The sequence below is a fragment of the Rhinopithecus bieti genome, unplaced genomic scaffold (genome assembly GCF_001698545.2).
Source record: "Rhinopithecus bieti isolate Rb0 unplaced genomic scaffold, ASM169854v2 scaffold_9981, whole genome shotgun sequence".
Classification (NCBI taxonomy): Eukaryota; Metazoa; Chordata; class Mammalia; order Primates; family Cercopithecidae; genus Rhinopithecus; species Rhinopithecus bieti.
In genome coordinates, this window is record NW_016806838.1 from 4,274,247 (window position 1) to 4,286,261 (window position 12,015).

The 12,015-nt window shown below is 46.4% G+C and overlaps 1 protein-coding gene across 1 annotated transcript; it reads right to left on the reverse strand.

The window, feature by feature from the left end:
• Positions 1-9,447: 9,447 nt before the first annotated feature.
• On the reverse strand, positions 9,448-11,826 carry LOC108533491 (V-type proton ATPase 16 kDa proteolipid subunit-like). The gene has a single exon (XM_017878220.1). It carries the CDS (start codon positions 10,379-10,381, stop codon positions 9,962-9,964), a length of 420 nt encoding a protein of 139 aa, XP_017733709.1. The 5' UTR covers positions 10,382-11,826; the 3' UTR covers positions 9,448-9,961.
• Between the last annotated feature and the right edge of the window lie 189 nt (positions 11,827-12,015).

Below are 12,015 nucleotides of genomic sequence, written 5' to 3' on the forward strand. Positions count from 1 at the left end.
ATTATTTCCTAGGACTTTTCCCACTGTGAACAGGCATGTTGTGTTATATAACTTATGTTGAGCATTCTTGACAGACTCCTGGCTGTCAATTTATCAGTGGCAACTGTTTACTGGCTAAAAATGGGAAGAAATAATATTCATCTGACCAGTTTTCTCTCTCTCTCTCTTTTTTCTTTGAGACAGAGTCTCATTCTGTCACCCAGGCTAGAGTACAGTGGCACAATCTCGGCTCACTGCAACCTCCGCCTTCCAGGTTCAAGCAATTCTCCTGCCTCAGCCTCCTGAGTAGCTGGGATTACAGGCGCACACCACCATACCTGGCTAATTTTTGCATTTTTAATAGAGACAGGGTTTCACAATGTTGATCAGGCTGGTCTCGAACTCCTGACCTCATGATCTGCCCACCTTGGCCTCCCAAAGTGCTGGGATTACAGGCATGAGCCACTGCGCCTGGCCTCAGTTTTCTCTTAAAGCCGTTTCCATGATGACGATGATGGGACTCAATTATATTTTTTATTTCAGTCACTCCTGATGTATAACAAATTTGGAGAAATAAAAAAGTCTTTAAAAAAAAACACAAAAGGCCGGGCATGGTGGCTCACGCCTGTAATCCCAGCACTTTGGGAGGCTGAGGTGGGCGGATCATGAGGTCAGGAGATCGAGACCATCCTGGCTAACATGGTGAAACCTCGTCTTTACTAAAAATACAAAAAAATTAGCAGGGCGAGGTGGCGGGCACCTGTAGTCTCAGCTACTCAGGAGGCTGAGGCAGGAGAATGGTGTGAACCCGGGGGGCGGGCCTGCAGTGAGCGGAGATTGCGCCACTGCACTCCAGCCTGGGCGACAGAGCGAGACTCCGTCTCAAAAAACAAACAAGCAAAAACAAAAAACAAAAAACCCACAAAAACCAGAAAACCCAAAAAGACAGGGTCAGTGAGCTTCAGGGTAGCTGAACATGTGGAGGTTTCTGGAGAGTACCTCACCCAGAGAGCGCCCAGAAGCTCCACACCCCTTCTCCCATGCTTTTTTATCTGTACCTTTTTATTGTGCCTTTTTATATGTACCCTTTGCAACAGTCTTTTTTTTATTATTCATTTTTTTATGGGGGCGGAGGGGACAGGGTCTCGCTCTGTCACCCAGGCTGGAGTGCAGTGGTGTAATCTCAGCTCAGTGTAACCTCTGTCTCCTGAGTTCAAGCGATTCTCCTGCCTCAGATTCCAGAGTAGCTGGGATTACAGGCGCCCACCACTATGACCAGCTTTTTTTTTTTTGAGTTGGACTCTTGCTTTGTCACCCAGGCTGAAGTGCGGTGGCATGATCTCAGCTCACTGCAACCTCTGCCTCCCAGCTTCAAGGGATTCTCCTGCCTCAGCCTCCCGCGTAGCTGGGATTACAGGCATGCACCACCATGCGCAGCTAATTTTGTATTTTTAGTAGAGACAGGGTTTCTCTATGTTGGTCAGGCTGGTCTTGAATTCCCGACCTCAGGTGATTCGCCCGGCTCAGCCTCCCAAAGTGCTGGGATTACAGGCATGAGCCACTGTGCCTGGCCTAATTTTTGTATTTTTAATAGAGATGGAGTTTTGCCATGTTGGCCAGGCTAGTCTCGAACTCCTGACCTCAAGAGATCCACGTACCTCAGCCTCCCAAAGGGCTGGGATTACAGGTGTGAGCCACTGCGCCCAGACTTCTTCTGTGTTATTTCTTTTTTAATTGTTTTAAATAGAGAAGAGGTCTTAGGCCGGGCACGGTGGCTCACACCTGTAATCCCAGAACTTTGGGAGGCTGAGGCAGGCGGATCACAAGGTCAGGAGATTGAGACCATCCTGGCTAACACGGTGAAACCCCGTCTCTACTAAAAAAACAAAAAATTAGCCGGGCATGGTGGCGGGTCCTTGTAGTCCCAGCCACTTAGGAGGCTGAGGCAGGAGAATGGCGTGAACCCAGGAGGCGGAGCTTGCAGTGAGCCGAGATCACACCACTGCACTCCAGCCTGGGTGACAGAGCAAGACTCCATCTCAAAAAAAAAAAAAAAAAAGAAGAAGAAAAAAAAGAAAACCGTAATTCTCAATCGATGGTGATTTTACCCTGCTGGTGATATTTAGCAACGTCTGGGGACATTTTTGGTTGTCACAATTAGGGAATGGCGGTGGATACTACTGACAAGTAGTGACTAGAATGCACCAGACGGCCTCACATAGCAAAGAATTTTGTGGCCCAAATGAAGAGCCAGTTTACATATAGAGACATGATTATCAGACTGACAGCTGACTTTTTTCTTTATTTATTTTTATTATTTTCTTTTATTTTTTGAGACAGATTTTTGCTCTTGTTGCCCAGGCAACAAGAGGTTGCAAGTTGCTCACTGCAACCTCTGCCTCCCAGGTTCAAGCCATTCTCTTGCCTCAACCTCCTGAGAAGCTGACATTACAGATGTGCACCACCATGCCAGCTAAGTTTTGTATTTTTAGTAGAGACAGGGTTTTACCATGTTGGCCAGGCTGGTCTTAAACTCCTGACCTCAGGTGATCCACCTCCCTGGGCCTCCCAACGTGCTGGGATTACAGATGTGAGCCACTGCGTACTACCTGACTTCTTAATGATGACAATGGGAACTGGAAAACAATGGAATAATAGTCTGAGCTAGGTGTGGTGGCTTACACTGTAATCCCAGCACCTTGGGAGGCTGAGGTGTTGGATCACTTGAGGTCAGGAGTTCAAGACCAGCCTGGACAACACTGTGAAACCCTGTCTCTACTAAAAACACAAAAATTAGCTGAGCATGGTGGCATGCACCTGTAATACCAGCTACTCAGGAGGCTGAGGCAGGAGAATTGCTTGAGCCCGAAAGGCAGAGGTTGCAGTGAGCCTAGATTTCTTTTTTCTTCTTCTTTTTTTTTTTTTGAGATGGAGTCTCACTCTGTTGCATCCCAACTTTTTTTTTTTTTTTTTTTCGAGACAGTGTCTTGCTCTGTTGCCCAGGCTGGAGTGCAGCGGTGCAATCTCAGCTCACTGCAAGCTCCGCCTCCCAGGTTCATGCCATTCTCCTGCCTCAGTCTCCTGAGTAGCTGGGATTACGGGTGCCTGCCACCATGCCCAGCTGCCCAGCTAACTTTTGCGTGTTTTTTTTTTTTCTTTTTTTTTTTCCGAGACAGTGTCTTGCTCTGTTGCCCAGGCTGGAGTGCAGCGGTGCAATCTCAGCTCACTGCAAGCTCTGCCTCCCAGGTTCATGCCATTCTCCTGCTTCAGCCTTCTGAGTAGCTGGGACTACAGGCACCTGCCACCACACCTGGCTAATTTTTTGTATTTTCAGTAGAGACAGGGTTTTACTGTGTTACCCAGGATGGTCTCGATCTATTGACCTCGTGATCCGCCTGCCTCGGCCTCCCAAAGGGCTGGGATTACAGGCGTGAGCCACCGCACCCAGCCAACTTTTGTATTTTAATAGAGACGGGGTTTCGCCACGTTGGCCAGGCTGGTCTCGAACTTCTGACCTCCTGATCCACCTGCCTCAGCCTCCCAAAGTGCTGGGATTACAGGTGCGAGCCACTGCGCCCGGCCCATAACAGTTTTTACACCAATACTAAAAACATTCTAAAGGACAAACTTCAGAAAAAGGGAAAATAACCCTTGGGAAGGAGACACACAGGAAAAAGTAGTGAGCAGGAACATTGATAAACATGTAGCACGTTTAAACAAATGTTGACTTATACAAAAAAAAAATGACTTATGGTTTGGCACACAGGCTCACACCTAGAATCCGAGCACATTTGTGAGGCTGAGGCCAGCAGATCACCTGAGGCCAGGAGTTCAAGACCAGCCTAGCCAACATGGGAAAACCCAGTCTCTACTAAAAATATAAAAATTAGCCAGCGTGGTGGTCCATGACTGTAATTCCAGCTACTTTGGAGGCTGAGGCAGGAGAATTGCTTGAATCCTGGAGGTGGAGGTTGCAGTGAGACAAGATCGTGCCACTGCACTGCAGCCTGGGTGATAGAGTGAGACTGTCTCCAAAAAAAAAAAAAAAAAAAAATTCGAACAACACAGTGACACATTTTAAAAAGAGCATTGGCCTTGTGCAATGGCTCATGCCTGTAATCCCAGTGCTTTGGGAGGCCGAAGCAGGCGGATAACCTGAGGTCAGGAATTTGAGACCAGCCTGGCCAAGATGGTAAAACCCCATCTCTAATAAAATACAAAAATTAGCTGGGCACCATGGCAGGCGCCTGTAATCCCAGCTACTCAGAAGGCTGGGCAGATAATCGCTTGAACCTAGGTGGCAGAGGTTGCAGTGAGCCGAGCATGCCACTGCACTGCAGCCTGGGTGACAGAGTGAGACTGTCTCCAAAAAAAAAAAAAAGAGGTTTGCACCCAATTGGTACATGAGACACACTTTTTTCCCCAAACACTTGTGGAATATTGACCACAGGACAGTTGGCCACAAACTAGGTCACAGAGCAAGTCTCAGATTTTTGTTTTTCTAGGTTTGGCATTGTACATGTTATGTTCTCTCACTACAGTGCAACTTTTTTATATTTATATTTTTTATTTCTTTATTTTTATTTTGTTTTTATAGAAACAGGGTCTCACTGTGTTGCTCAGGCTGGTCTCAAACTCCTTAGGGTTATACCCTAGAGAAACTTCTGCACAACGGCAGATAGCCACAAATGTGGTTGGTTGTTGTTGTTGTTTTGAGACGGGGTCTCACTCTGTCATCCAGGCTTGAGTGCAGTGGCTCAATCACTGCTCACAGCAGCCTCAATCTCCCAGGCTCAAGTGATCCTCACACCTCAGTCATGAGTAGCCGGGACCACAGGTGCACACCACCACGTGCAGCTAATTTTTGTATTTTTTATACAGACATGGTTTCACCATGTTGCCCAGGCTGGTCTTGAACCCCTGGGCTCAAATGATCCTGCCTTGGCCTCCCAAATTGCTACGATTACAGTTGTGAGCCACTGCGTCCAGCCAGAAATGTTGAACGAGCTCCATGCATGAAAGTAAAACTCTAGAAATCACCCATGTATCTCCTGGCAGAAGAATGTGTACTATGTGGTATGTTCTATGTATGACAATGAACGATAGCTACATGCAACATGTGTGTCTCTTAAAACATGTTGACTGAAAAAAGAGCAGATCCCTGAAGACCATCTACACAGTATCATACAATTGTTGTAAATCTCAAAACATCAAAATTTGTTTGTAGGGAAGCACTTAATGATTTTATATGAAAAGAAAAGCTGGCTGGGTGCAGCGGCTCATGCCTGTAATCCCAACACTTTGGGAGGCTGAGGCGGGCAGGTCACCTGAGGTCAGGTGTTCAAGACCAGCCTGGCTAACATGGTGAAACCCTGTCTCTGCTAAAAAATTAGCTGGGCATGGTGGCGGACACCTGTAGTCCCAGCTACTCAGGAGGCTGAGGCAGGAGAATCGCTTGAACCTGGGAGGTGGAGGTTGCGGTGAGCCAAGATTGTGCCGTTGCACTCCAGCCTGGGCAACAAGAGCCAAACTCTGTCTCAAAAAAAAAAAAAAAGAAAGAAAACAAAAAAGCTGAGGTGTTCAAATTAATGGTGACCTCTTGAGTGGGAGGGAGAGTGCATTAGTCAGCTGTGGCTGCTATGACAGAATACCATAGACTGAGCAGCTTGAGCACCAGGCATGTATTTTCTCACAGTTCTGGAGGCTGAAGTCCAAGAGGAAGGTGCCAGCAGGGTTGGTTTCTGTCAAGGCCTCTCTCCCTGGCTTGCAGATGGGTGTTCTCATGGTGTCCTCACATGGCCTTTCCTCAGTACTGGCTTGGGGAAAGCTCTGGTCTCTTCCTTTCCTTTTATTTTTATTTTTATTTTGAGACAGGGTCTTGCTCTGTCACTCAGGCTGGAGTGCAGTGGCAAGTCTTAGCTAACTGCAACCTCCACCTCCCAGGCTCAAGCGATCCTTCCACCTCAGCTTCCCAAGTACAGGCATTTGCCACCATGCCTGTTTAATTTTTTGTACTTTTTGTAGAGATGGGGTTTTGCCATGTTGCCCAGGATGGTCTCAAATGTCTGACCTCAAGTGATCCCCTGGATCTTGGCCTCCCAAAGTGCTGGGATTACAGGCATCAGTCACTGCACGTGGCCCCTCTTCTCTCTTTTTTTCCTTCCTTCCTTCCTTCCTTCCTTCCTTCCTTCCTTCCTTCCTTCCTTCCTTCCTTCCTTCCTNTACATGCTTAGACTTATGAGGGCAATGCAGCACATTGCACCTGGTTAATATGTTCCCTGGCTGGACACGGTGGTGTGCACCTATAGTCCCAGCTGCTTGGGAGGCTGAGGCAGGAGGATCACTTGAGATCAGGAGGTTGAGGCTGCAGTAAGCCATGATCACACTAATCACACTGTGCACTCCAGCCTGGGCAACAGAATGAGAACCTGTCTCCCCCATTAAAAAAAAAAAAAGTTTTATAAGTCTCTTTTAATCTGTAGGTTTTTCTGATATCTCCTTCTTTTCACTATTTATTGAAGATACAACTTTTAAAACAATATATCACATTTTCCTATCATTCTTCAAGACTTCATCGTATTTCATTGTATGAATATTTCATAATTTAGTTTCACAGTCTTAAATTTTTGGATAATTGTTTTCAATATTTTCCTAATATTCAATCTACTGCAATAAACACCCAATATATACATCTTTCAAGACTTGCTTATTTCTTCAAGAAAAACTAATAGACACAGAATTGCTGATTGAAAGAGAATCTCTTTCTATATCTCAGTCTCTCTCCCCCAGTGCTTTTCCCAATGATTTGCTTTACTTCTAAAGTAAGATATGAATTTGCCTCTGAATTTGATTTAAATTTAAATTCTCCAAATAGGGGATTTCTGCAATAAACACTGAAATCATTTCTTACTATACAGGTAGGATTCAGGATTTGGTAAGCAGTTTCTCTGGTCACAGAAAGGTCAGGGAGAGATTTATGGTAAGATGACTATTACAGGTGTTCACGGTTGCACAGCAGGTTAAACTGGAAAGCGTCATATGTCTTCCATGACTCACCCCTCTGGCTTGATGAGTCACTTTGGTGTGACCTGAAAATGTAACCCTCTTTTACATGATTGATGAAAAACCCTGAGTATGTAAATAGAGTGCCTCGGGGAATGTGTTCATTCCTCCTTTGATGGCTGTGATCAAACTGTAAGACCACAAGAAAGTCTACATCTCCAGGAGTAAAGGTGAATGGTTGTTATTGCCACAGAAGATTCCATGACTTCCTTTGAAAGCCTCTCTGGAATCTAAAACATGACTGAGTGAATGGAAAGGGGGTGAGATCATGAAAAGTTATGAATTGATAATTATCAAAGCTAAGTGTTGGGTACATGGTGGTTCATTCTGCTGTTCTCTTTAATTTGGGGTATGTTTGAAAATTCATGTCCATAATAAAAATTTAGAAAGTCTCTTGGAGCAATATGGCCAACCTATGGCCATGTGCTCCTGGATGGCTCTCCAGGTTCTAATTACAGCTCTTGAAGCAAGCACGAGTGAATAAGATATAACAGTAAATTACTGTAATGGGGTCTAAATAATAAGAAGCCCTTGGAGAGATTTCAAATGATATTCCATGTGAGCATGTGCCACCATTCACTTTTATTTAGTGCAATAAACGAATCATGTAGGAATATTTTAGAAGAGAAATTATTGTGGCCCATTGTCAATGACGCTGGGAGATTCTGCCTAATACCCTTTGTCAGAGGGACCAATCTTGCATTGCAGTCTTAAAAACAAAACAAAACAAAACAAAACAAAACTTTGTAATTGGGAAATTCTACTTTCTGTATAACCTGAAGCATAAAAGCTTGAAAACAGCTATGGTATACCAAACTGGGATTCATGAGATAGCATCAGCCCTGATTATTATTATTATTTTTCTTTTAAACTTCTTTAGAAAGCCAGGGATGCCTGAGGACCTCAGACAATTGCATACAGTAAGCCAGTACCTAGAGTGGCTCTAGAAAATCAGGTACCTAAAATTTTAATGGTAGAATTAATCTTAGGTCCTAGCGGAAAAAACTTGGAATATAAAAAATGCTTACGGTAGTTATACAGATATTTGACTTACTAGATGACTCCTCACAGTAGGCTCAGGACTAGGTGTTAAAAAGGCAAAGTCAAATCACTTAACCAGTGTCAGTGATGATTATGTAAAAAGAGGGAAAATGCCATTTTACGAGTCAGCAACCACTAGCAAGCAGATGGCAGATGTTTTGTGTCCCCACATCCTGACAATGAAACTAGAAAGCTATAACCGTTAATGAGCATAAGTTAAATCTTGATCATAAAAAGACCTCATTTCATAAAATAATGATCATTTTATCCCTTCAAGGGATTCCTCATCCTATGCATAAGGAGGCAAACGATGAATGAGATTTATAAACTCAAGGTTAGATTGAAATCATAGTTTTCTTCTGATTTAATTACATGTTTTGGAGAAGCTGGTTTGCCATTGTGACACTGGTTATAGAACAGATCCTTAATACTCAAGGTTTAATGTTTGTAGTTCCACTCTGTTTTCTTTCTTTCCTTCTCTTTCTCCCTTTTCTCTCTTTTTTTCCTTCCTTCCTTCCTTCCTTCCTTCCTTCCTTCCTTCCTTCCTTCCTTCCTTCCTTCCTTCCTTCCTTCCCTTTCTTTCTCTCTCCCTCCCTCCCTTCCGTCATCACCGCGGCCGCCTCCTTCTCCTCCTCCTCCTTCCTCCTCCTCCTCCTCCTTCTTCTTCCTCTCTACTCCTCCTCCTCCTCCTCCTTCTTCTTCCTTCTCTTCTCCTTCTTTTTTTGTTTTGAGACAGAGTCTTGCTCTGTCACCCCAGGCTGGAGTGCAGTGGCACGATTTTGGCTCATTGCAACCTCCACTTCCCGGGTTCAAGTGATTTTCCTGTCTCAGCCTCCTCAGTAGCTGGGACTACGGGCGTGCGCCACCATGCCTGGCTAATTTTTTTGTATTTTTAGTAGAGACAGGGTTTCACCATATTGGCCAGGATGGTCTTGAACTCCCGACCTCAAGTGATCTGCCCGCCTCTGCCTCCCGAGGTGCTAGGATTACAGGTGTGAGTCATCGTGCCCAGCCCCTCCCTCCCTCCCTCCCTTCCTTCCTTCCTCCCTCCCTCCCTTCCTTCCTTCCTCTCTCTTTCTTTCCAGGTTGGGGTGCAGTGGCCTGATCACAGCTCACTGCAACCTCCACCTCCCAGATTCAAGCAATTCTTGTGCTTCAGCCTCCCGAGTATCTGGAGTAGCCTGCCACCACACTGGCTAAGTTTTGTAATTTTTGTAGAGACGAGGTTTCACCATGTTGGCCAGGCTGGTCAAACTCCTGACCTCATGCGATCTGCCCACCTCAGCCTCCCAAAGTGCTGGGATTACAGGAGTGCCGGGCCACCACGCCTGGCCAAGAAAAACGGTATAATGTCGTTATTATAACAGCATTAATGGTTATTTCTCCCCCCGCGCCCCAAATTCGAGAACTTTATTGGACGGATCTCCGCGCAGGGCCAAGGAAGTCTCGGCGGCGAGGCCGGCTCCATCCAGGAAGTCCCAGCAACAGGAACCCACAAGGCACACTCTAGCTAAGGTTATAGATAGCTGCGAGACCAGGGCCTCTCCGCAGACGCGGGAACAGGCCAGATCTTCATAAACGGGCATCCAGTAAAGAGAAATGACAATTCTAAATCACCTGCATACACAGAGCACTCTAGGGGGTGAGGCGCTGGGGGCCTGGAGGGGCGATGAGTGGGCCCAGATGTCCACGGCACGGGGCGGGCGGGGGCAAGGCCAGGGCAACAGACAACGGGCACTAGGACACTGCGATCAACTACACTGTACAAGATCAACTACTGGGGGCCGCGGCCCTGTGCGTGTGCGGCAGGCTCTTCGTTTTGGACTGAGGAGGGTTGGTCTTTACATCGTATTCCGTGGCTGGTGGGCTCGGAGAGGGGCTACTTTGTGGAGAGGATGAGGGCGACGATGAGACCATAGAGGCTGAGCACCTCGGCGAAGATGAGGGTCAGGATCATGCCCATGAATAATCGGGGCTGCTGGACCGTGGCTCGTACACCGGCGATCCCCACAATACCGATGGCAAAGCCGGCTGCCAGGCTGCTCGGGACCAGGCTCAGGCCGGCGCTTAGCTGGAGGCAGCTCCTGTAGAGGCTGATGTCGTCATTCAGGGAGCTGGCGATGAGGACTGCCACCACCAGGCCATAGATGGCAATGATGCCAGCCATGACCACTGGGATGATGGACTTCATGATCGGCTCCAGCCGCATAAGGGACATGGCCGCGATGCCGGCGCCGCTCTTGACCGTGCCATAGGCAGCGCGCGGGGCGCTGCAGACCATGGCGGCCGAGGCGCCCATGACGGCGAAAAACGAAGCATACTCGGGGCGGTTATTTGACTCAGACAGTGTCTGCGGGTGGGGAGGGGGCGAGCTCTGCGGGCCGAGGCGGAGGCAGAGGCGGGGGCTAGGACTGGCCGGGCGCTAAGGCGAGCACGCGGGCGGCGGCGAAGGCGATCAGCATTAATGGTATTTCTAAAGAAGAAAAGTGAACCATCCTTAATTCCGCTAATCTATTCTATTATCTCTATAATAGATGTCTCGCATCTAGACTCATATCCGTTGGTCCGGAAGCAGGAAGGAGCCCTCCCTTCTCTGACAGATAAATTACTGCTTCCTTTGCAGTCTACTTTTCTCTGCTTGTTCATCGCCATATCTTGCCTTGATTCGTACTTAAAAGGTTTGGCCAGTGACATTTCTGATGTGTCTGTTCTTTTTCTGCTACTTTTCTGGGTAATTTAACATGCTGGGGATGCGAGCACGTTAAATTTCCATCCATTGAAGTCATTCTATTTCTGGTCACCAGGGGGCATCCACAGACTTGCTATGGGCTCAGCGCCGCCCTCCTTGTCGTATTTACAACCTCAAGGTCATTTCAGGAGAAAGAGGTGCCTGACTAATCGGGTTATCCTTGTAGAGCTATTTTTAAATTTTTGTTTCTGGTTTCTACATTAAATCTTTCTTCCTCTTCTTCCCTCTGATTTTCTCTTGTCTTCACGTGTGCTTCTAAGAGGCTGTCTTCTAAGATAGCAGTCACAGTCATCTACATCCTATTTACTGCAGGACAATCGTCTTCCGAATTTTTTTTTTTTTTTTTTCCGTAGGAGGTATTAGTCCTGTGGTTGTCTGAACACCCTCTTTTGGAAAAAGCAAAACAAAACGAAACAACTTCAAATATGGCAGCAATTCTTTTCAATGTCCTTGATGATAAAGAGTTGAAATCCTTTGATAATCCAAAGCTATTAGGAGCCAACATTGGCCGTTAGAAGAGTGATCACTTTGGGTAATATTGTTTTTGACCCAAAATGCTGTGTGACAATAGTATAACAAGAATGTTTCCCCATATGGCTCAGGACCTGGCTTTGGAAGTCACTCCCAATTGGAGTCCAGACTTGAGCTGAGCAATGGAATAAGTGCTTTGTTTTCCAAGGTGACTGTTGGATGGGAAAACTCACATCTCATTGCTTAGTTCTCACACCTCCTCTGCCTGTGGAGAATACTCCTCTGATTTACATAGTGATTTGGAGACGTTAAGAGGAGTATGTGGGTGGTGAGTCTGGTGTAGGGGAATCAATGCACATAAGGGAAGAAAGGAGATTCTGGATTAGAGATTTGACCCACTTGCCACCAAGCGCTCACAGGCCTCATATTCTGATCATGAAACCCTTTTTGGTATTAGGTGGACAGGAATTTGATGACAAGATTGGTTTGTTCTCTCTCTTTTTTTTTTTTTTTTGAGATGGAGTCTTGCTCTGTTGCCCAGGCTGGAGTACAGTGGTGTGATCTCAGCTCACTGCAACCTCTGCCTCCTGGGTTCAAGCAGTTCTCATGCCTCAGCCAGCCTCTGGAAGTATAGCTGGGATTACAGGTGCCTGCCACTGTGCCCAGCTATTTTTTTTTTTTTTTTTTTGTATTTTTAGTAGAGATAGGGTTTC